We start from the raw sequence: 23,642 nt of genomic DNA, 5'->3' as shown, positions 1-23,642 counted from the left end.
CCTACTCCCCAAGCAGAGGTTAGGCTCCGGCTGTTTTTTAAACGTTTTTTTATGAGTTTTTATCGGGCTTTCTAGTTTGCACTTTTTAAAATGCCACGAGACACCAAGAAAACAGAACAAAATAGATAGCCCGATAAAAACGCATAAAAAACGTTAAAAAAAAACAAAAACAGCCGGAGCCTGACCTCTGCTTGGAGAGTATAAAATACCGTCTTGAGACAGCGGAAATCATAACACGTAATAACGGGGTAACTTGAGGGCCTACACGTGCCTAGCGTTATGCATCCGTTGTTATGGCAACCATGAAGAGTAGCGTCATATCTCCTATCTTAGACTAGGGACCTTTGATTACAATTGGTCTGTACAGATAATACCTATTCATTAATTCATAACATATCCACAAAACGAAATTGGCCTGCAGATAGTCTCCCGAAAGGGGTAGCTGTATTGTGGCAAGTTTTGAACAGAAAGTCTCCGTGTAATGTGCCTTGTGTACTGTGAAATGTTTATACTCGTAGCACCGGGTAACATCTCCACTGTTTTAGGGTAAGCAGAAGAACAGCTGACACATTTCCCGCCACTACGGGTCAGAGGTCAGGCAACAGCTTTGCTGACCTAAGCCCATTCCTAGATGCAATCAGGCTCAGCCTCACTTTATCTACATTGGTATACAGGGAATAATTTGTGTGCGCTGGAAACACAGGCGTTACCTCTAAACAGCACATCACCCTGAGTCATGTCAGTCCATGTTGAGTACATATACCAACACTATCAAGATGTATCTGGGTCATTCTGGGACTGCCCTTAACTGCTGTTAAGATACAGATGTTGTCTGAAAGTCACCACTTGTAGTCCACAGGTTCCTTTACTATGGCAATCATGACAGATGTGTTGAGGCAGTTTTGAGTCTTCAGTAATAACGTCTTTATCCCATTCATGTGCTAAATCTTCTGGTGAGTAATAAGTCTGTATTGGAGTTTAGGTGGTGTCTGTGGATGACCTGTCAAATGTGTAGTACCAGTAAGTTGACTGAAACAGTGACATTTGTACTATGGAAATGTGTCGAAACTAAATTCAGTAGATGTGTGCAAGAACAAAATACATGTACCAGTCTGATTTGGGGAAATCAAAAACTATCCCCAACACTGGAATGACATTTGATTAATTGAAATTTAAGCTTCTACCCAATGTAATTTAACAGGTGACTGAAGTTGCCATGTAAATCTGCACATTAGTAAGAATGGTTTAATTCCTACATGCTTGCATGCACCAGTGGCTTTACTAACTGTACATGTATCTCTGTATTTGTCACTTTAGTGTCATCAATGGAAATATTTCTAGAGACATGTTTAAATCTGTACTTGCTTATCTCTTCTGATGTCATTCTCAAGGGCAAACATCACTTTTTGCACCAGTTTTCATTTCAATGTGATATTCATTGAAAAGATATGATTCTAATCTATGGGGGAATTTACGGAACCAGTGAGTCTGAGCTAGCTTGAAGATAATATTGTAAGCTTACTGCAACATTGGGTCTCTTATCGCCACTTCTCATGGGTGTATATCTGGTATATCAGTGTATACTGTGTATATTAGTGTGGTGAAAGTCTGAAAGAATGTCAAGGTGAAAATGGAGCTTTGTTGTAATGTTGCCTGTGATACTTTCATGTCTACTCTTGGAGTACATCTTGTAAAATACAAGTTGCCATCTCTTCTTTGCCTGGGGTGTATTTATTGAAAAAAGTTTTATACAATATGACTCCCTACCTCTAGGGCATAGGAGATGCTTGTTGCATACATTGTACTGTTAGGGGGAAGTCAATTACTTAAGTTATACTTCACAGAACTTACTTCAGTTCAATACAATCAGTTGTTCTATAGCAAATTTGTGCTCCAGTCTTATATGTTGTAAAATTCTTTCCAAGTTGGAATGTGCACATTGGGGAAGTAGATCTAACCACAGCTGCTCATTTTCTCATTTTGAGTACAAAGTAGGAAAACAAAGGAAGGAAGTGACTGCGACATCAAGTCTAAAGCACTGCAGCTGTGGAGCTGACACAGAATAAATTTCTTCTAAGCTAATTCTGACATGATTTATCTAGAGAAGAGCTACGTTTAGTGCAATGCCACTTGCACCAAAAAATAAGCTGCTTTTGACATTGCGCTCCTGTATTTCACACTCCAATCAACCTTTGGGATTCCCCCATCAAATACTTGAAAAATTGCAGGAGTATTTGACAACCTGTTTCAAAATGACACATGACTACTAACTGCACAAAACCACATGTCAATAGCATGTTTATAAAGTTAACAAACAAGTCACTTTGACTGAGCTCTGAGTAACGTTAACACACAAAAACATCTGTACATCTCTGCCTGTTCCTTAAAATGCTGTTTGTTCCAATTTCACCCCCCTCCCAATCAGCAGTCCCACCTGTCGGTGTACCCAGCCAACTAATTACGTCCCCTTTACATTCCACACAATAAACTGTGGGAGTTTTGTGGAGCTGATCTTAGCACTTGTACAGCTGTCACAGTAAATTAAGTTTCCCTGGGCTGTGGTATGACCTTCACGTGTGGTCTATTCATCAACACCCCCATTAGAACTTGAACTCCTTGTATTTCTTGGCAGCCTTGCCGCTATCCTGCTGTGCCTTTTTGCGTTTCTGGAAATGAAAGACACGAGCATTTAAGACATTTGAACAACAAATTACGTTACTGTACTGTTCATAAAAATGGTTCACATACATTTGGATTATTCATCTTTCCTTTTTCAATTGTTATTGTAGACAAGTCCACCAGAAAATGTATTGTAACAAGCTTAGCCAACTATGGCAAACAAGTGAAAAATTGCTCAGCTCTAGGCCTTCAGCTTATTTTCAGAAACTTGACTGTGACGTATGTACAACAAATCTGCTGCACATCTTGCCTTCAGATGTTCACACTTGACAATGACTTACAGGCAGCTGTGACCTTGACATTCCACCTTATATCATAATGAAGTCTTTTACAACCTATTGTAATATAACAGGGAAACCTCTATGGGAATCTAAGAAAGAGATTTTCAATTGTCTTGATCAAAATGAGAACATTCGGAATGTCTGAAGTTAAAAAGATACCTCGTATATCAAATAAAGGTCACCATCAAACAACAAAATGATGACATTGAAAAGGGGAACACGTGTATATCAAGGCCCTTTGATTTTAAAAGCCATACATGGTAACAGCACTTTTTTTACTTCTACATTGTATTTCATTCTACCTTTGTTGTTCCATTTTTTTTCTCATATCATACCATCCTTTATTTGCCCTGGGAATTCCAAATGTACATTAACTATTCCAAATGAGTTGGTAAGCAAGATGTGGTTAGTCTGTATTCCAATTACATCCCTCTGCTGGTACAATCAGTCTTATCTCTAAAGGGTACAGACATTTGTCTCACAGGCTTTATTACATCACCTGATACAGAGAGCCATCTCTTTTGTAGTCTAATTGACAAAAGTGGGAACCTGTAACTTCATTTGGCCATTACAAAACGACGAGCCGGGTGATTAGAGGAAAAATTGGAACACAAAAAGGGAGATGAGGGAGCAGCTATCACTTCATTTTATATCAATTTTTGTCACAAAATTAACATCTCATGTGAAATGAATACACAAAGTTGTCAAGATGCTGGTAAAATTGAAATCACAGCCCTATGTGAAGGGGTTGTGCATTTATTTTCAAGTGAAGGAGAAGATATTGCCTCTGATTCTTATGCAATTAGAGATTAATATTTTTTTCTTTCTCAATCACTATCATCTTTTATATGAGATACTGTGAAAGCCTTTTAGTCCTTATGGATTTAATATCATGGCAGAGAGAAAATGCAGCATTTGAGATGGTTTTAAGTTCACAGAGGAAACAAGGGGATAGGTGGGTAGAAGACTGAGCAAGCATTTAACTTCACACCAGACGTCACTGCTAAAACCCGCCAGCATCAACCCACCACGTGTCTTTTCAGCATCTATGTGTTATTCATACAGTCCATCTATTGAAGGGTGAAATTCCCAGAAAACATTTTATGTAATGATTGTCCATAATAACTTCATCTATTCTCCCTGGCCCTGGCCCACTTCTGCTAGGAGGAAAATTGCACCACGGCAATCACATCGTGAGCAGGGACACAGTCAGACAAATTTGTAATCTGTACATCTATCACATTTTCTTTTGCCAGGCCTAAATTATAAACAAAATCCAATCTGTTGGGCATGGGACAAAATAGAATGCAAGATTACATCACCATATGTATTACTTCCTAAGGTAAAAAATATGGCTGTGAGACAGTAACAGTCAGTAATGAGATTGCATGCCTGTTCTTCTCATACATTTATTTTTTTATTTTCAAACGAACAAAATTAAGGCATTAAAAAATTGGTTTCAGAAATGAAACTGCCTTAATGTGGAAAATCACAACAGCAGTGTTTTCAAATGTCATTTGGAAATATGATATGCAATATGAGTGCTCACGATGTGACTGTGATGCACTGGCAGGCAAAAAGCAGGCGGTAGACAAAAGATAAATTTACATACTGATTTGTAATTTGATCTGCAAATTAAAATATCAACTAGTAATCTAATCTGCTGACATGCTGGGAGGTACCAGTCGTAGACTACCCCAGATGTTAACAAAAACAGTGATCGCTTCTATAGCAAGTCTTTACCAAACTCAGTATGGTATAACCCCTGATGAAACTGCCACTAATAACAAACCAGTTGTCTCTAAAAGGGAAATATATGATGTATACAACTTACAAGAACTCAACCTCCATAATGCCTAAGAAGCCTAAATTGGCAACCGAAACAAACTTAAAGCCAAACAGCTACCTCAGGAGGTGAAAGTTAAGTTAAGGATCTCTGAGTCAGAAACAAAAACACAAACCAAAGTTATCATGGAAGCTCATCTGTGTTGGTAGTAATTATAGCACAATAGACTTCCTGGCACGTTTGACAAATTGCTGACATGACATATCCACAAGATCACAATATCACGTCTGTAACTCTTTGCGAGTTTGCGTTTTGAAGTGATTGGTCATCAGTACCGATCCTGAAGACTTCCTGGCAGTGGTCGTTGAAAATTTGATCCCTGTATACCTTTGTGTTGGAAGAAAGTTTGGCATTGTACTACAAACCAAAGCTGTTTTGGCACTGACCTTCTGTTTGGCAGCATGTTCTGCCACCATGTCACTCAGGTCCTCTTTCTCCAACTGACTCTGCTGCTCCTTCAGCTGCTGCTCATACCTGGGAGGGAAACATTCAGGTGAGTGGGCAGGTGTCAACAGGTGAGTGGGCAGGTGTCAACAGGTGAGCCCACAGGTGTCAACAGGTGAGCTCACAGGTGTCATCAGGTGAGCTCACAGGTGTCAACAGGTGAGCTCACAGGTGTCAACAGGTGAGCTCACAGGTGTCAACAGGTGAGCTTACAGGTGTCAACAGGTGAGCCCACAGGTGTCAACAGGTGAGCTCACAGGTGTCAACAGGTGAGCTCACAGGTGTCAACAGGTGAGCCCACAGGTGTCAACAGGTGAGCAGCACAGATTCATATTCAGGGATCCAAACATACCTGCATGAGCAGGTTAGTGCAGGTCAAACTGGCGCACATATTTTTTATGTCTACCTGGCTCGTGCTGGGTACAGAAGCACGTGTGGATATTTGTTCATTTTGTAGGTTTCCTCTACCTCACATTGTCATACTATTACCAGTATCAAAGTCCTTCTACAGCAAAAACCCCTTTCCTCGGACTGCCAAACTATGGAGATAACCGTTTCCCTCCTGTATATAATCTGCAAGCCTTCAAAACTGCTATCTGCTTGCATGATAATTTCCACAATCCACCACCTTAGCTCATTGCCTAGAAGTGGCCTTGCTTTAAAGAAACCCATTAAAAAGTCTGTCTGGTGCAGGTAATTTAGAATGTTATCACACCAGTGCAGGTATGCTGAAAGAATACATATTCATGAAGATACAGTAATAAACACATGCAGACAGATCTACACCTGTACAGGGATGTGACAGGACTTACTTAGTCTGCATGGCCTGTGGGTCCAGCTCCAGCTCACTGGGGTCCAGGGCAATCTCCACTCCTCCTGCCTCCCCCATGTCTGCCTTCTTACCTCCCGCTACAGCCTGGAGGGGGTGGGACAGGTGGGAGAATGGGATTAGGACATCAGCCGGAAGTACAACAATCAAAGGTGCCAAAAGGAACTGTGCACTTAAGTTCTGACTGTGAGTGTGCCAGTGCACCTAGATATTTGTGTATTGTTACATTATGTAAAGGTACCATTGTATAAAACAACTGTATAAAGCATATGATGATGAGCATATTCTTGACATTTAAAATTTCTGGTATTTCTTGTTTAAGATTCTGAAGTTAGCTATTAAAGGAACTTGTGTTCTTTACACTTTTCAAAACCTGTTGGCAGTTTTGGTGACATCATATTCAATTCTAAAACTTTTTTTCCTATTATCTATTATTTCCACATTATCTAGAATGGATACTCATTGAAGGTACCGTAATAGGCTAATTAAGCACTTTTGCAGTCCGTGTGAGATAACTCTGAAAATCATAATTATACAGCATATTCATGAAGTAATTTTCAGTATCCAGCATTTCTAGATGCATATCTAGATATGAAACAACCCATTCCATGATAAAGCTTTAACAGCACATCCATTATTTCTGCTATCTCCCTGCATCTTGTATGTAAGGCCCCCTTTCCACTAGACGGCAACTGCTGAGCGACCAAAACATGCAGCAAAAATGTATTTGTGCGAACCTTGTTTTTATAATTCGAATACAACGTAAAAGTATCATTTAAAGACAACACATATAAAATTAAAACATTTTTTTCTGTTCTTGGTCTATTTTTGGTGGCAGCATGGTTGCAGCCCTGAGCGGAGAGGGGGTGTAAGAGGGAAGAAGACTCACAGCGATGTCGTACACGTGTGTAGAACCCATCATGGCCCCGGCCACAGGACCGCCCTTCTTCTCTGGCAGGACTGTGTACAGGGTGGGCGTCTCTCCCCTGCAGGCAGCAAAACTCGCAGACTCAGTCAACAGGAAAATTAACGGATCTTATCTCTGATGAACCATTACTGACAAAATCTCCTATAACTTCTATTCAATTATATATGATATTCTGCAATTCCACTATAACTAGTATTAGACCTTATCATCTATATACAATAGCGGCAATAAACACCTAACCATCAGAAGATGATTTTGGAATAATTCCTGTTGAAGATTTGAAATAAACTTGGCAATAAAAGGGAATTAATAACAACTGCTATACTTCAGAGATAAAGGAATTCAATCATATAAAATATCCTGCAACTTCATCATAACTAGTGAACCTTGTCCTCTAAGTTTTATACAATAGCAACAACAAACATGTTTTCATGAGATTCTGAAATAACTTATATCAGATTCGGATTTGCATCAATTTATGCCCCTATCTTTTTGTTCTTTATGACAGAAAGAGTCAATGTATATGAACATTCTAAATCTCATGAAATTTGCTTTTATATTAGTTTTTTTATTACTAACAATAAAACAGATTGGTGGCTTAAGAACAAAATTGATCCTTTCAATCATACAAAGACTTTGTTTTGTGGTGTTCCTATAGGGGATCCACCAGTCAATCCGCCATGCAAATTGATGTTGGTCCAATGTAGTTCAGGGTCTAAAATTTCAAGATTTTTTTCCTGGTCAAATGGGTAGAAATCCTGGCAGTTTTGAGGTGGGTGTGACAGGGGAGGGTTTTTACTTTCTGATTAGGGCCAAAAAGCTGAGTTTTTGTGGTTGTTAGGGGTGTAGGATTTTTACCACCATTTGTAGTGAACCTATGGAAATCTACAGGGCTCCAAATCTTAACACCAGTTGTGGTGAACCCATTGAAGACTACAGGGCTGGAAATCTTATCGCTGATAAAAAAATATAATGAATTTACTGGCACACAGGTGAAAGATATCAACTTCTGACTCACCCCTCCATGGCGTCCTCTATTCTCTTCTTCCTGAGTTCGATCATGTCTGGAGTCTCCATGCCGGTGGGGATGGAGGTTGTGCCACTGGGAGTGATCAAGCCGCTGCAACAACAATGAAGGTCATAGTCAGGCAATCGTCAGAAAAAAGGTTACAAATGAGCTCTGTGTATTCCTCTCTGTTTAAATCCAAGCAAAGCAGGATGGACACCAGAAACAAATATGTATATAATGTGTATATAATACTATACCAATTACATTCCCTGTTGCTGCTCAGCTGTTGAGGCTAGTATATGCGACTTGTTTATATAATCTTTGCATTTTCACTTTTAGCCTCGTTCGGTATGTTTTGGCCACCATCCCATTCTTGTCCAAGGTGTGATGCTCCAATTTAAGGCAGAGTTTTTTCTAGTACAGAACAGAAGCCACAAATCTGGCACCACATGTACACCTCGCAGGGTGAAGACTGATGAAGCAAAAGACACAGATGAACAAGTTACATACCCCTCTCCAGGTGTGATGAGGCCAGACCTGTCAGGCTCCTCCTCAGACTCCTCTTCTGACTCCTCCTCAGACTCGGACTCCTCAGACTCCGACTCCAGCTCTCCCCAAAGCCCGCGCTCCACAGGCTCCTCCTCTACTTGAGTCTTCACAAACATAGCAAGGCTTTATTTCTCCTATCAAGTGTTACAGTGAACGAGCATAAATAGGCTATGAAGCTCTGTATAGTGCTCTAGATAAGGGGCTACGCCATGGTTTACGGTTACCAAGAGTTTTTGTGACTTAGAGACGTATAATGAGGAAGATGGTGCAGGACACACTGTTGCTCATGTCCCTAACCACACGGTCCAGAGGCACATTCCAGGCACTGATTACTGTGTGTATGAATGTCCTACAAGGTTTGTTCTTGAGACAGGTATGGTGAGAGCTTTGCTACATGACTCTGAAGATTCAAATGGATAAAAAACTTTCCCTGTACCATAGTCACATTTCTAGTCAAATATTAATTAAGACATTTAAAGACATGTGGGATAGAAAATTGATCAGAAGAGGGAAGAAAACCCTAATAGTTTACACGCTCAATAGCATTTAATAGCATGTATTATGACTCCTACCTGGAAATCTGCAGCATTAGTACCAAACACATCCCCATAGAGGGGCTTCCCTGTCTCGTCCACAGGGGGCTTTCCCCAGCCTCCAGCATGGTAACCAAAGGAACAGTTCTGGGAAAATGGTGGGGAAAAAACAAGTCATTTAGATAATATGAAGCAAAGCAAGGTGCAGTGGCCTAGGGGGTCTTATCTGTTAAACAGTGACTGGGTCATACCAAAGATGGTACATACTGCTTTCTCTACATAGCACCTATGAAAAGTTGTATTAACACAACTTGCCCTAGTACTGTAAGACGGACCCCTACACACCAAAAAGCACAGAAAACATTTTTCACTAACAACAGCTGTAAACCATGTCATGTAGCCAAATACAGTGACAGCTGCAATGACAGCTGCTGGAAAATTAGTTACCCTACAATGTAACAAAGCCTGTTTCTTACCTCCGGAATGGGTGCATTAAGACCTGGTATCTTTAAGTTAGGGTAGGATGGAGGGGGGCCATATCTCTGCATGGCAATCAGCCACGGTGGGGGGTACTTGTTGGCATTCTGGAAAGAAGGAAGTCAACAAAGAGTGTTCAACAGATGCAATGTTGGCTGCAGTATGTCAAGTTCAGGTATACACTGTATATGCCATTTCAGAAAAATCTTTCCCTTCTTTGAAGTGAATTTCTTTGTTCAGAGACCACTCTGTTGGGCCATATCAGTGCAATACTTTGGAAGTGTAAAAAATCCACTGTTTAAACTAAAACAAAATAAGAAAACAAGAATGAAATTGTTAGAATCCATCAATTTGCACAAGGCAGAGTTAAATGTCACTAGTGAATTGTAGAAAGATGAAAGAGTTGAAAACTTACAGGTCCTACGGGCATGCCTAAGGCAATCCTGAGCTCATCTGACAGGTCTCCTGGCTTCTTCTCCTTCAGTCTGGTCTCAAACTCCTTACCCTGCACATAGTAGGAATATTCCACAATCAGCAGTTTGCTATATGATACATGATATATACAAAGGATCTTAAGTGGTAAAATCTTATGTGTTTGTCACAAACTCTTCGAAGACTAGTCAATTAATGCTGAATGACTACAACATGACCATACATTATATGCAAAAGAATATTGAAAATTGAACATTTCGAGCACCTTCCTGTTGTCAACACCATGCTACCTTGAATCAACATAAGCAACAATGTTTATCCTAACTAGATAGCTTTCAAAAATGCTCACAGCTAAATTTCTAAAAGTCAGGTGTGACAGGTTGACTAGTGCAATACAACCAGCTGCTGCAGCACCATGTGGCTGGTGTGTTTGCATAGAAAGTAACACAAGAGTTCCTACTTCATAGTATAAATCGCCATGGATGGTCATCTTAGGTTTTGTCTGCCACCTGAAGAAGGCATCATGTAGTTTCTGGTAGTCAATGTCAATCTTTCCCATCTTGGGTCGAACCTTCTCCCTCATCTTGGCCTTCAGAGACTTCTGGTCCTCCTGATCACCAGGAAAAAAGGTGGCATGGACAATTAGTACTTTCTGTGAAAAAGAAACTAGAAAAAGGATTAAAATATTCCAGGTGTTGCATTCTCTGTAACATTTTTCTCTTTCAGCAAAAATTTGCAACAAGGTGGGCAATGCTAACAAACTGGCAACAAAAGTGGGACGACTGAACAATCTTTATTTCAATGTATGGTTACTATGAAAGTTCAGTTGGCTATGACTTAAATCTTTCTAGTACACATGGCTCTGAGGGTAAAACAATGGTTCATGGAAGTTCATCTAAATAACAATACAGAGTTTATAAACTGTGTGCATCTCTTGCAGATATGTGTTCTGAGAAATATATGTAACTTGGGTATTGTACAAATGTTGTTATTTTTCCCTCAGCCAACCAACCCATTTGTCTGTAGCAACAACTAACCCGCGTGAATAAGTTTTTCCTCAATCCCGTTAATGGTCTTAAAGAGCAGGTTTGACTGTATCCTAATGTTTGTGCTACTGGAAATCTAGCAAGACATCTAAATAACCAAGTGTGTCATCCCCCCACTCCTGACCAACCTTCTCCTGTAAGGCTGCTCTCATCTCCATGATGCCCGTTCTCTTGATGAAGTCAGGCAGCTCAAACGGTGGCTTCTCAATACCACGCTTCCCCTGTAGGTACTTCCTCTTAAAACACCAGTGACGGGGGACTGGGACGGTGTTTCTGGTGGCCTAAATAAAAAAAAACACATGTCAAACAACATCCATCAGATTCATACAATGTCTTCAAACTTGCTATTTTTAGTGTATTCAAGACCCATATTCTTGGCAGCGGTTTAGAATGAAACATCAAGAAATGTCATGGTACCACTTCAGCTGAGACATACTAACAATCTTTGGGAATACACAGAAAATGATTCATAGCAAAATCATGGCTGTAATGTAGTATCAATAAACATGCCTTATTCTTAGCTATAACTGTAGAGGTTTTCATGTACAATTCTATGTTTCAATCAAGTTCATTAATATCTTTTAAGTGACATTGATTGCTGCACTTAAAAACTGTGCATTTTCTAGTTTACAATACAAATCAGGAAAAGGATTTCCAGCCCTGTATAGTTTTGAACCTTCTCCCTGATGCCTAATCCCGTAACCAATTCCCCTGTGGTGCGTACCTTGAGCCAGACCAGCAGTTTGGGGTCCTGTGCGGTGACGTCGTGCATCTCCACCACATCAGGCCTCTGTACCAGCTGCTTCAGCTCAGCCACGCTCAGACGGTTCATCCGCCGGAGCTTCTTCTTGGACAGCTTTGGGCCATCGTCCTTTTTCTTTAAAGAGAAACACAAACACGTCAATAAAGGTTAGACAGCCAGGTAATAAGATACCCCAAATAGCAGTTACACAAGCAACTGGATATGATTTTGGTAACGGTCAGCCATTTTAGGTAGCATCCATTTGCTTTCTTCAGTGACAATGAGATCTGTTGGAAAGCAGGTTTTATACCATAATTATGAATTGAATGTAAATGAGATGAGAAAAGAAACACAAACATTTTTCCCTTGAGTTATCATTCTGGCCAGTTCTGACTGAACTTTACTAACACCTTACAACTCCATACAACCCTCATAAAAATACTCCTTTCCTACGAAGATCCAGTACTTACTTCCTCCTCCATGTCATCTTCTATCAGGTCTTCCATGTCAAGAAGTTGCTTCTTCTCTGGTTTTGGCTCTTCTTTCTTTGAGGCATGGTCTTCATCCCCCCTGTCTTTTTCCTTGGCTGGCTCATTCAGCTGGAAAAAAACAACAACACAAACCAAATTCTTACTGCTGGCATAGTTTGCAATGGAATAACACATATTCCTGTACAACAATAAATCTCTATGGATGATGATTCCCCTTTGATGTAAAGCAGCATATAAGGTACAGATATATGTTACTGTCTACTACATAAGGCAATCTTTACAGACCAATTTACTCAATAGGAGCAACTGCTGTCACCTTGTTCTCTGACAAACTTCAAAGCAATCAGCACACTGAATGTCAAAACAATGTAACAAATTCATCTACTTGTGCCTTGACAAATTACTATAAAAATCTACTTGTATAGAAGGAGTCTACCCATACCTTGAAGGCTTCAAATATCCTGTTGAACTCAGCGTACGCAGGGTTGTTGATGTGCACGGCCTCGGTGACGTACTCCACCTCCACATCGTCGGGCTCGGCCTCGCGCTGCAGCTCCAGGTTACGCTCGTTCCTCTCCTGCTCCAGACGGGCTCGAGCCTTCCTGCGCTTCTTCTTCTTCTTACGCTGCTTGTTCTTGGACTGAGGAAGCATTCAGCGTCATCATTTTAGACCATTATCATATATACTATATTAGACAGAAACCGTTTTGTAACAATGCCCCCAATTTGTCAAAATAGTACCTAAGATGATCACAGAAAAAGAATAAGGAAACGCTTACGTTTGATACAGAAAGTTGCATTAATCTCTTTCACAAACAGGTTAAACTCTCTTCTAAGGCAGCCTTTCCACAGTTATTGGTTAGAGGATTAGGCAGCAGGGAGACAAACAAGGTAGACACACGTAATTAAGACATATACAATACACATGTGTCTTACAAGTAATGCATATACTTGTAAGACACATACAAAACACTGATGCAATTTAGACAGAAAAATTACCAAAGATAGATACAACCTTCAGTAGCCTTATTCACAGACCACAGGATAATTTGACTCACCTCTTTCTTATTCTGTGCTTCATCCTTTGTGGATGGCTCTTCAAACTCGAGCTCGTCCATGTCTGCATCCTCCTCCTCAGGTTCAGGTTCAGGCATGGCTGCAATCTCCTGTTCTCTGGCACTCTACAGTACATCATGACACATGGTGGTGTGTTTCAACAAAATGTTTCATATACATTGTAGGACAAAGCCTTTGTAGTTGTTTGGTACAAAACACGTTTTGGCACACAAACGCACAAGGAACGTCCACATACAGCAAAAAAAGAAGCACATGTTTGTATTTCTTTTTCATCAATGTTAACACACATGTCAACACCTCTACATGTTTTGCTGACTTCCTTCGCATACTTTGGTAAAAACTGGCACAAGGAACATCAACATGCAGCTAAAAGAAGAAGCAAAACATCTTCCACTGAGCATAAACAGACATTTTTCTTAGCATGATGAATATTTGCCTCTGGCATCATTATACATCACTATCTGGCATCAATACATCTACACTGTAATACTGGTTTCTTAAGTTACAAAAAAAGGCATCCTTCGGTACAGTTGCCTGGAAAAACAGACCTGCTTTAACAGAAAGTCCCAACTAAACACAGACCATAACATAAGTCAAACTTACTTTGAAGGACAGGACCTTCTCCAGAGCCTGTGGCAGCTTGACTTCAGGCTGGGGGGGAGGAGGGGGGGCGTCCTCACCACGATCATCCTCCGACGGAGGGGGTCCCTGCTGGGAGGGGGGCGGCCCACGCTGCCCGGGTGCTGGGCCACGAGGAGGGGGTCCCTGTGTTCCTGGGGGTGGATGACGGGTAGGGGGCGCTCCTGGCGGTACCCTGGTACCAGGGGGAGGGAGAAGTCCTGATGAGGTGCCCGGGGGCTGCTGGCCAGGGGGTGGGGTGGGCAGCAGGGGATCTACAGAATGGATAGAACAACAATAGGTCACTCCATGAACAAGATGGACTGATAGCCATTGAAAATTTGGAGGTACTTGTGTATACCTTTAAAAAGAAGTTACTGTTGTGAATCTCTTCAACGAAAGAACAAGAATACTTTTCAAAATTACATCTTTGGATTGCTAAAATTACGATCCTTAATAAGTTTTGTTGTACATGCATAACTCTCTTCTAGCTGAAGAACAATCTTATAGTATTAGGTACAGTAATATCTCAATGATAGGATCTGTGATCAGAAGTTGACTTCAGGTAAGACCAAATCTACTAACGTCTTTCCTGGTGCATCATTCTCATCCTAGGCGGCGGTCCTGGGGCATCCATGTCTTTGTCAAAAGGAAAAACATTAGTGAGCAATAAACTTTTTTTTAAAAAGTTCACAGGGCTTATTTCAGCATGAACTTTGTACCACAGTTTCCCAGCAAATAGGTTAACAATATAAAACTACGATTTTAACATCAACAACAAAATACTTCAGTTATTCAGAGCCCATGATTTTAGGTAGGAAACACCAATTGTCTTTTTGTCAGAGTTTTTGCCAAAGTTCCATTAATTTGATTACTTCCAAACCCACAGAAAACCATATCAGCTTCCTTACTTCTCTGCTGCTGTGGTGGTACTCCAGGGGGTGGGGGGACCTGCTGGCCTGGAGGGGGGATCTGTGGGGGGATGTCGGGAGGGGGGGTGTCCCTGTGCTCCTGCTCCTGACGTCTCATGGCGTCCTCCTGCTGCCGGCGAGCCTGCTGAAGCTCCTCCTTCTGTTTCTCCATCAGAGCCTGGCAGAGTTAACAACACAGGTCATTGGGAGGGGACCTTCCTGAGGTACAGGATAATATCCATCCATCCATCCATCCAGGATAATACGTTTGGTGTATATAATAAGCTTATGGTCTTAACCAAACAAAATTACAAATATTTGGAATTATCAAACATTGCCTGTGTTGCTTGAATTGCTACACGTATTAGTTAAGACATTACAACGTCCTTGACCCTCCAGTGCATTGCCTGGTGACAGTTGGGGCAGTGTAGCACTGCACCTAGTGGAGTACAGTAGAACTGCACCCTAGCATAACATCTACTATAGTTGATGACAACTGTAGTAATAATTGTGAACATGCTCATGAAAGAGGGCCTGCAATTGGGTTCCTTCAATGCTTAACACATAATTCAGTCATACTGAATATGCATTATCCTAGGTTCAGGAAGTCAATTACACAAAATGTGGACACTTCACTAGGTCAAAAGGTTGCTACACGTTATAAAAAAAGTGACATGCAGACCCACCTGCTTAATTAATTACCAAACAAACCTGCTTAATCAAGTCGGACTGAAAATGCACTGTCCTAAATTCAGGACATCAATTACACAAAATGTGGGCATCTCCCTACACCAACAAGTTGCCTACACCTTACAGACATAAAAGTGACATGCAGTGAGTGCAATCCCACCATTCTCCTACACAGAGGAACCACAGTCGTGTCAAAACGACTTGTGTTACCTCTGCTTTCTTGTGCAATCAGACCAGTTAGGGAGCGCCCTACTTATAAATATCAATGAGCTTGCCCTTATATGGGCAGTCAGCCGTTGGGGATCGGGCGTAGGCATGGTGAGCAAACAAAGCCATGGTAATACGTAACATGATTGGCTGATAGCTTCCCAGCGGCCTTTGCGAGACAGCTTGCGACAACAACAAGCCCAAGAAAGGCCTATTCTCTGATTGGTTGACAGCTTGTTTGTGGCGACAATCATAATAACCACTGATAGGGCATGGGATAGCAGGGCCCCATAAGGTAATGCCGTTGGGGACTGGGCGTTAGGAGGATGAATCCCACCTGCTGCTGCAGCTTCATCAGCTCCTGCTCTTTAGCCTGCTGCTCCATCATGGCTCGCTGCTGCTGCTCAGCGAGCTGGAGACACATGAAGTCACACCAAACTCAAACGTTTTCTTTGCATTACTGTATATCAATAAAACTGACATGGCAATCCACCATAGACAAAAACCTACGAACAAAATACTGGCAACATCCTGGCAAAGAAGGAAGCAAAAAACCAGAAACAATAAAAGAAGAGTGTGTCCTCGTGCCAGAAGAATTGGACAGAACATGGTCTTAGGGTGAGGATGGCATATTATCATATTAGAGAAAGACTGGATGGGATGACAAAAAAGATGGGCGGATAATAAAAGAGAATGAACTGAATTATACTGAGTGAAACATTACAAAACAAACAGAAAACTGAGAAGGTTGGAGAAAAACAGTTGCCAGATCTTCTGTGGTGCCCTAGCGGTTAAATAGTTAGACTAAGGGATAGATAAAACTCGGGGAGACAACTTGTACATCGGGGAGACAACTTGTAGAGGTGACCCGTAACCTGTATTGTCTCACCGTTTTGTAATCGAAAGTCCAATAAACAAATAAACAAGATGAGAGGAGATGAAATAGATGCCAGTTGTCCCTACCCTGCGCTGCTGCTCTGCTGCCAGGATCTGTTGGGCCTTCTTCTGCTCCTCCAGCAGGCGGTGCTCCTCCATGGCCTTCCGCTGGGCCTCCTGCACCTGCTGCACCTGCTGGGCCTGGTGCTGACGGATCTTCTCCACCTCCAGCAGCTGCTGTTGTGCACGGCCCAGCTGCAACAGCTGGTCTTCCTGCACCTGCAAGCAAGTGTAAGCATGTCAATAGTTATCTTCCAAGAGCTCTCATAATGGTAGTCAGCAAGCACAGCTGAGGCATTCTCATTGGATACCTTTCAATAATGCCTAGAATTAGATGTGCACAGGTTGTGTGTGACAGGTCATGCAATGTAATCTAACCTGTCAGAAAGTATTTAACTGAAAAGACATTAAGTACAAGCACATAACTAACTACAAACTCTCTTAAGTTTAAGCCAGCATCAGCTCTCCAGAAGAGTCTAAAAGTTGTAATGGACAATTTTTGCTAGAATACGACTGGTGCCCTCTCAATGACTGAGCAATTTTAGGGATGCACAAATGTGTGCTTACAGGTAACTGAGAACTGTCCAATGTATCTTTAGATTCTCAGGAAAAAGATATCCTCTAGTCCCTCTAGCAATTCTGTAACCTTCTGATGACAAAAAAATTAGCCCATTGACTGTGAGATGCCAGCTTTACTTCATGTTGCTGGTAAGACTGACCAATGTTGTCATCATCAGTCTGTTTTCATTTCCTCCCTACCCACCTGTTTCTGCTGCTGCTCCTGTTCAGCCAGGATACGAGCCTGTTCCTGGGCCAGCCGCAGTTTCACTTCCTCACCTGAAGTTTCCTGTGTTGCAATAACAAATAAACTCATTTGTTGAAAATTAACTAAGAGAAAAGCTGGAATCATAGGCAATGAAACCTTAGTCTCCTGTGTAAAATTACCCTTCTATGTTTTAGGGTAAACAATTACAATCTAACCTTTATGATCATATTTCAGTAAAAGCAATATCTTGCCATTATTTTTATCATCATTTGCAACTTTCAAAAACCCTTACATCAGACCATAAATATACATTTATCCCTTGGACAGATACATGTTATGCCCCTTTACCATAGTTCTTGCCCAACAAAATTGCACTGTATTCTAATGACATTACCACTTTTTTCTCATTCTCACTCCAACAGATTATGAGAATAATAGCTATTAAACCAACTATCAAATCTGCATGGCCATATTACTGATAACAAAGGTAGAACAACTGTATGAATGGAATATCATAAAAGACAAGACTACACATTTACTGACACATTTTATGCTCTAAAGCGACCTACCTTGGGAGGAGTTGGAATGACCAGGCCAGGTGGGGGGAGGACAGCTGTCTGGCTGGCTGGTGGAGCTGCAGCAGGAACCTGTAGTAAGGTAGCATGGACCTTACTCTCAATATTTCAACTGGACCACATTCTATACATACCAGCTGTGCATGAATTGTTAATGCAATACCTAGAACTATTTGGTCATAAAAGTTTGACAGTAAAACAGCAGCTGCTCAATAACTCAATTCAAGTGTACTTCTAAAAACAGCCTCCACACAGAGGTTTAAGCAGAATGTATAACACATAATGATATTTGCAACACAATATCATGCATCACATGTGTTGGCTTTTTAAATGTGTACTATTACAGACAGATGGGATATTCATGGCTTTTGATAGTACATGTAGCTGTAAAAGAAAGAGAACATCAAAAAAGACTTCAATAAGCCAGGTATCCAAACCTAGGACCTGTTATAGCTGCGGAGTCACTTCGTACACTCTCCATGAGAAAGGACTCGACAGCTACAATAGATTTGAGTACAAAGACAATCAACTGTAAAAGGTTTGGATGTCAAGCTTATTTCCCAAGCAGGTTAAGGACTTAAGGTACATGTCTTACCTGAGGCATCTGCTGAGAGCTGGCCGGCTGCAGCTGAGGAGGGGGAACCATCTGTGGTGGAGCCGACGGCTGGGAGGGTGGGGCCAGCTGGGCAACGTGCTGCTGCTGGGACACCTGGGGGGTAGGCGCACCCATAGGGGGGGCCTGTGTCATCTGAGGGGGTTGGAGCTGCCTGGGTGCGGGAGGTTGGGTGGAGGACGGCGGCATCATCTGGTGCTGCGAGACAGGGGAGGGCGCCATCTGGGGCTGAGACTGGGGGGGTACCATCTGAGGGGGTGGGACCATCTGTGGAGGGGGGACCATCTGGGGGGGTGCCTGCTGCAGGACCTGGGGAGCCATCTGCTGCAGCTGGGAAGGAGGCTGGGGAGGGTGTGCAGGGGGTTCCGGCTGCTGGGCCTGCTGCAGGACGGGTGGCAGCTGTGGGGGGGCCTGCTCCTGCTGAATCAGCTGGGGAGGGGGGATCACTGCTGCCTGCTGCTGCTGGGCCACTGGAGAACAGGTAAGTGTGAGATGTGCTTTTATATGTAATAAATCATATAGTCATTGTGTCTGTATGTACCCTAGCAATTAGCCTATGGACATGAGTTTGCAAATTAAGTTACATATTTATAAATCATAGGGCTGAGCTAGAACATCACAATTAACGGCCCATGTCGACTGAAGAACCAACAACTTCACAAAAAGACTGGAGCAACAAACTTTTCTTTAAGTATGGGCTATACTGTTAAAAGTGTGGTGGGTTCCTGCCAATTACTAGGATCTACCCGCTTCATAGAAATATCATTAATACCTGTTTTCCAGCTTATTGACAACTGTTTTGTTATTGTTTACCTATTCCTATTCCACAATACCATTACAATAATATTACAAAACTGTACCTGTTATGAAAATAATTTCCACAAAGAAGTTTTTAAGCATTTCTCAATTTCACATGAACAATAGTACTTTCAATCCTTGCTATAATATGTATTAAATACACACTTGTATGCTTTGCGCATGGACAGAAAAGATAGATACTTACTTGCTTGCTCCCTTTGTGCTTGAGCTTCTCTCTCTCTTTCCATTTGTGCTGCTTGGGCTTGCTACAGAGAAAAGACCCAGATAGTTTTCAATCCAAAAGGAACATGCCATCTCACACCTGCACAACAGCTTTGGTACTACGTTTGACCCTTTTGTTAACAGTAGGTATTAGCTAAAAAATGTCTCGTGTTTTCATACTTGCCATACTAATCATTGTGTGACATCAAAAGCATGCATAACATAGCAACTCAGACAATTTCTCTTTTCTACATGTGCATCCACAAAAATCCAACATAAGTGCTGTGCTTTTTATCTAACTAAATTTACTAAAAACTTGTAAAGTACAAATGTAGAGACAACTGACCCTTTTGTAGAACTCAAAAAGCCTGTTCACCAGTTCTGCTTTCAGACCTGAAAAATAGTCACAGACACTTTCAATACTCAGTCATATGAATATACATGTAATAACAAGAATAAATAAAAGGGCAGCTCACAGAGTAACATTGATACAATTACAAATCCATGGATGATATTATATCATGTCACACTGTTCTATAAAGGGTATTGAACAACATTTCAAAAATGGGAGATTGCCAGAGGCTTTGCTGTTCCCAATGATCTCAAATGCATAGACATACTAATAGAACTAGATACTGAAATGTGTCTGATATTTCAATCATGCTTAAGTAATGTGAACTTCCTGACTGACCATTGGAACAAAACCATGATACAGGGTGTCTGACTATATGCTAAAAGGACTATGAGCTTTGCAGCAATAAATCAAACTGTAGCATGTCAGAAGCCAAGTAGAATATGGTGGAGGTCAGAGTTCAACAGGCATCTTTGCCATCCACAACAAAATCTGCATACTGACACTGTTACATGTACTATCTTTAATCTAACACTGAAACTCACCAAATCCCTTTCAATACTTATTGATCCAAAATTTACAAGGTTTCTGGTGAATGAATTTAACACTGTTACATTTACAAGTAGCTTATGGATTAGTAGTATTTACATGGCCAAAAACTGCATGGGTGAATACATCAAGTAACCAAAATAAACCAGTTGAACGAGATGGAATGTGTAGACCTTTTGTTTTTCAGACATGTGGTAGACATGCAGTAGACATCCTTGACCTATGATAATGAAGCTTGTCATTCAATTGGCTGTTGGCTAGATATCAATCAGTCAAAGTTCAAAGAGCCAAAATACTTACATGTAGGCAAGTATATTGTTCCAGCATTGAAAATCTCTTTTATACATGTATATCAAGACTTTGATGACCACATCAGCAACATAATACAGGTGGGTATGTTTGGAATTGCATAGGTTAGATTTGGTCATCACAGGGCTCGAAATACTAGGTGCATGTGCACCCAGGTGCACCCAAAATTGGAGCTGTACACCCAATTATTTTTTGTGGGTGCACAGGGTGCACCTAAATATTTTCTTAGGTTTATGTATGTAAAGATATTAAAGTATGTCAGTATACATTAGGGCTGGGTACCGGTACAGAAAATTCAGGTCCAAGTCCGGTTCAGGTCCAAAGGATCAGGTTCAGGTCCGGACCTGAACCTGGACCTGATGCAGTATGACTCATGCCAATGGTCCATTTCACTACAAAGAAATCTGTTTGGTGGAGTATTAGACTTACACTGGCGTTTTGAAACCCTACAACGCTAACTGCACCTGTGCGATTGGCTGTAAAATTTGGTAGAAATTACTATAAGCTCTACTCTACTTCGCTCTTGTTACTTTTCTTCCACTTGCAAGCGCCAAAACGTGTGAATGCCTGATAAAATAATCTGTTAATTCTCTAATCGGTCCAAGATCTGGTCCACCTAATTTTTTCAGGTCCAGTTTTTCTGGACCGGTCCAATAAGAAAAAACGGTTTTGTACCGGTACAATGTACCGATACCCAGCCCTAGTATACATCATATTCTTGACATCTAAGTGTTAGAAAGATATAAAAATGTCTGTCATGGTACTTGTTTAAGAATTTGATAGCTTGTAACTAAGTTTTATTATTTGATTATTACTTAAATTTAAGTGGTGCACCCAAAATCTCCCCGAAATCTTCGTTGGTCATGTTCGGGTACCTTTCGGGAAGCTCGGAATCACTACCAAAAGGTTACCACTTACCTATAAGGTTACCACTTACCAGTATACGGTCGAATTATGGAAAATGATTATTGTTCTGAAATGCCTTGGCAGAATTAAATATTTAACCCATTTGAAGAAACAGTAGTTTGTCTGTTAAAAAAGTGCATGGTAATTTATTTTTTCACTCCATCTTTGGCTGCGCACCAGCATGTAAAAATGGAGTAGTTGGCACTTGGCAGTGAAGAATTGTTCTAGGGTGACCAATTAACGGTCACTTGAGTCTTTCTTCTTGTAGTGCTCTACCTATAAGCACACATATCCAACACCTGCTGCAAAATATTACAAAAGTGGTAAATAAACAAACCACAGTAAAATTTTTGTGTCTACCCCACCATCGCCTGCAGTAGCGCCGTAGTGATGAATGAGGTTGGACCGCCGAATTTGCCTCAGTAGAACTTGACGTAAAGTGGACCCAGGCACCATGCGCCCATGATCTTCCATGAAAATTGTGCAACATTTATTGCAAGGGTTTTCAATGGGAAAAACACATTTATAGTTTTATTATTATTGACTAATTTTTGCATGGTGCACCTTGAAATGCAGTCATGTTGCTAACTGACCGTCCTGCACATAAACTGGTAACCCTACGTTGACCGACAACGCTTCGGAAGATTTCGGGGAGCGGTGCCGAATAGTCAAGACCGGCGACCCGGTAGTTTGAACAGTGAGAAATGTTTGTAACAGGTCGCATTGTGGAGTACTTAGGGGTTTTTGAAGATGGCTAACCCTCCAGCATGGTATGTAAGACTTCAGGGAAGCCAGGGACGTGCAGAAAACCGGAGGAAAAAGCTATCTTCATGCAGCAGATACACAAAACCGTTATTGCTAATGGGGCTCTCCTCAGCTTGATCGCCTGTATTGACTCCCCCTCCATTCTGTAATGGAGAATCTTTTAAAGAAATATACCTATTAAATACAAAATAGTATAGTACAGTAATGCTGAAAATAAACGTCCAAATTGCCATTCTAATAACTCAACGTCACGTTGTGTTAAGCAGATGTCCAAATGTGTTAAGCATATCTACAATCGATCACTACTATGCATTAAGCATCATAATCATATACAACAAGGTCAAGTACAGAAAGAAATCTTACCTGGAACCTGTAGACATATCCGAATTTAGATATGAAAAGACAAACTGTACTTTTTTGTAGGATTGTCCAACCAACCTTTTGTCTGTGAATGTGAAGTTGTACAAATGTATAACCAGTTACCAGGATGTTGTTGTGATTTAGCATATTTTGTATACAAAAATAGCTGTGAACGGTGTTGTTGTTATAAGAGCTATCCATAACACGCTGTTTAAATTGTCAAAGTTGAAGCGATCATAATTTTTGGTCACAGCACATCATCGAGCTGGAAAATTTGGTGGAGAGTGTATTATTTTGGGGAGGGGGGCAAATTTGAATGTTTATTTTCAGCAATAACTGACGAACTGAAACAACCTATTTCCTTACAAAACGTGCACCAGATGTTTGTTACCTGATACCGCTAAGCCAAGTTCTGACAACTTGGCTTTCAGGTCTGTAACCCTCAACTTTTGGAGCTCCTGCACCGTCGGAGTCGGCATGTCGGCCATTTTGTACGAGCGTGCAAGCTACGCACTGACGATACCATGTAGAGAGGTGTTGTTTAAACAGTGTGCGATATTGTATCACAAAAAAAGTAGTAAAAAAAATATATTGTGCATATTCACAAAGGTAGACAGTACTATTATTCTAACATTCTACAGTGTATGTTTTACTTATGCATGAATTGTGACACATTAAGGTATAAACAAAGTTTTGTGAACA

The 23,642-nt window shown here is 41.1% G+C and overlaps 1 protein-coding gene across 2 annotated transcripts; it reads right to left on the bottom strand.

The window, feature by feature from the left end:
- Positions 1 to 1,712: 1,712 nt before the first annotated feature.
- On the bottom strand, positions 1,713 to 23,487 carry LOC118426559 (splicing factor 3B subunit 2-like). Of its 2 annotated transcripts, none has more exons than XM_035836057.1 (26): positions 23,332 to 23,487; positions 20,046 to 20,092; positions 19,683 to 19,743; positions 18,662 to 19,149; positions 18,061 to 18,138; positions 17,489 to 17,572; positions 16,753 to 16,944; positions 16,127 to 16,201; positions 14,893 to 15,070; positions 14,567 to 14,620; positions 13,967 to 14,256; positions 13,345 to 13,467; positions 12,729 to 12,926; positions 12,266 to 12,394; positions 11,778 to 11,930; positions 11,182 to 11,334; positions 10,468 to 10,617; positions 9,991 to 10,080; positions 9,575 to 9,682; positions 9,138 to 9,245; positions 8,527 to 8,669; positions 8,026 to 8,127; positions 6,969 to 7,065; positions 6,063 to 6,166; positions 5,193 to 5,280; positions 1,713 to 2,666 (listed from the first exon to the last, which is right to left on the bottom strand). In XM_035836057.1, exons 1-26 carry the CDS (start codon positions 23,426 to 23,428, stop codon positions 2,601 to 2,603), a joined length of 3,456 nt encoding a protein of 1,151 aa, XP_035691950.1. In that variant the 5' UTR covers positions 23,429 to 23,487; the 3' UTR covers positions 1,713 to 2,600. The 2 variants fall into 2 exon arrangements, with proteins under 2 accessions (XP_035691950.1, XP_035691954.1); XM_035836061.1 differs by having other exon boundaries at positions 11,778 to 11,927.
- Positions 23,488 to 23,642: the final 155 nt, after the last annotated feature.

This window comes from Branchiostoma floridae, chromosome 1 (genome assembly GCF_000003815.2).
Source record: "Branchiostoma floridae strain S238N-H82 chromosome 1, Bfl_VNyyK, whole genome shotgun sequence".
Lineage (NCBI taxonomy): Eukaryota > Metazoa > Chordata > Leptocardii > Amphioxiformes > Branchiostomatidae > Branchiostoma > Branchiostoma floridae.
The sequence above is the reverse complement of the archived record's forward strand: the minus strand, read 5'-3'. Positions and strand labels throughout refer to the sequence as shown.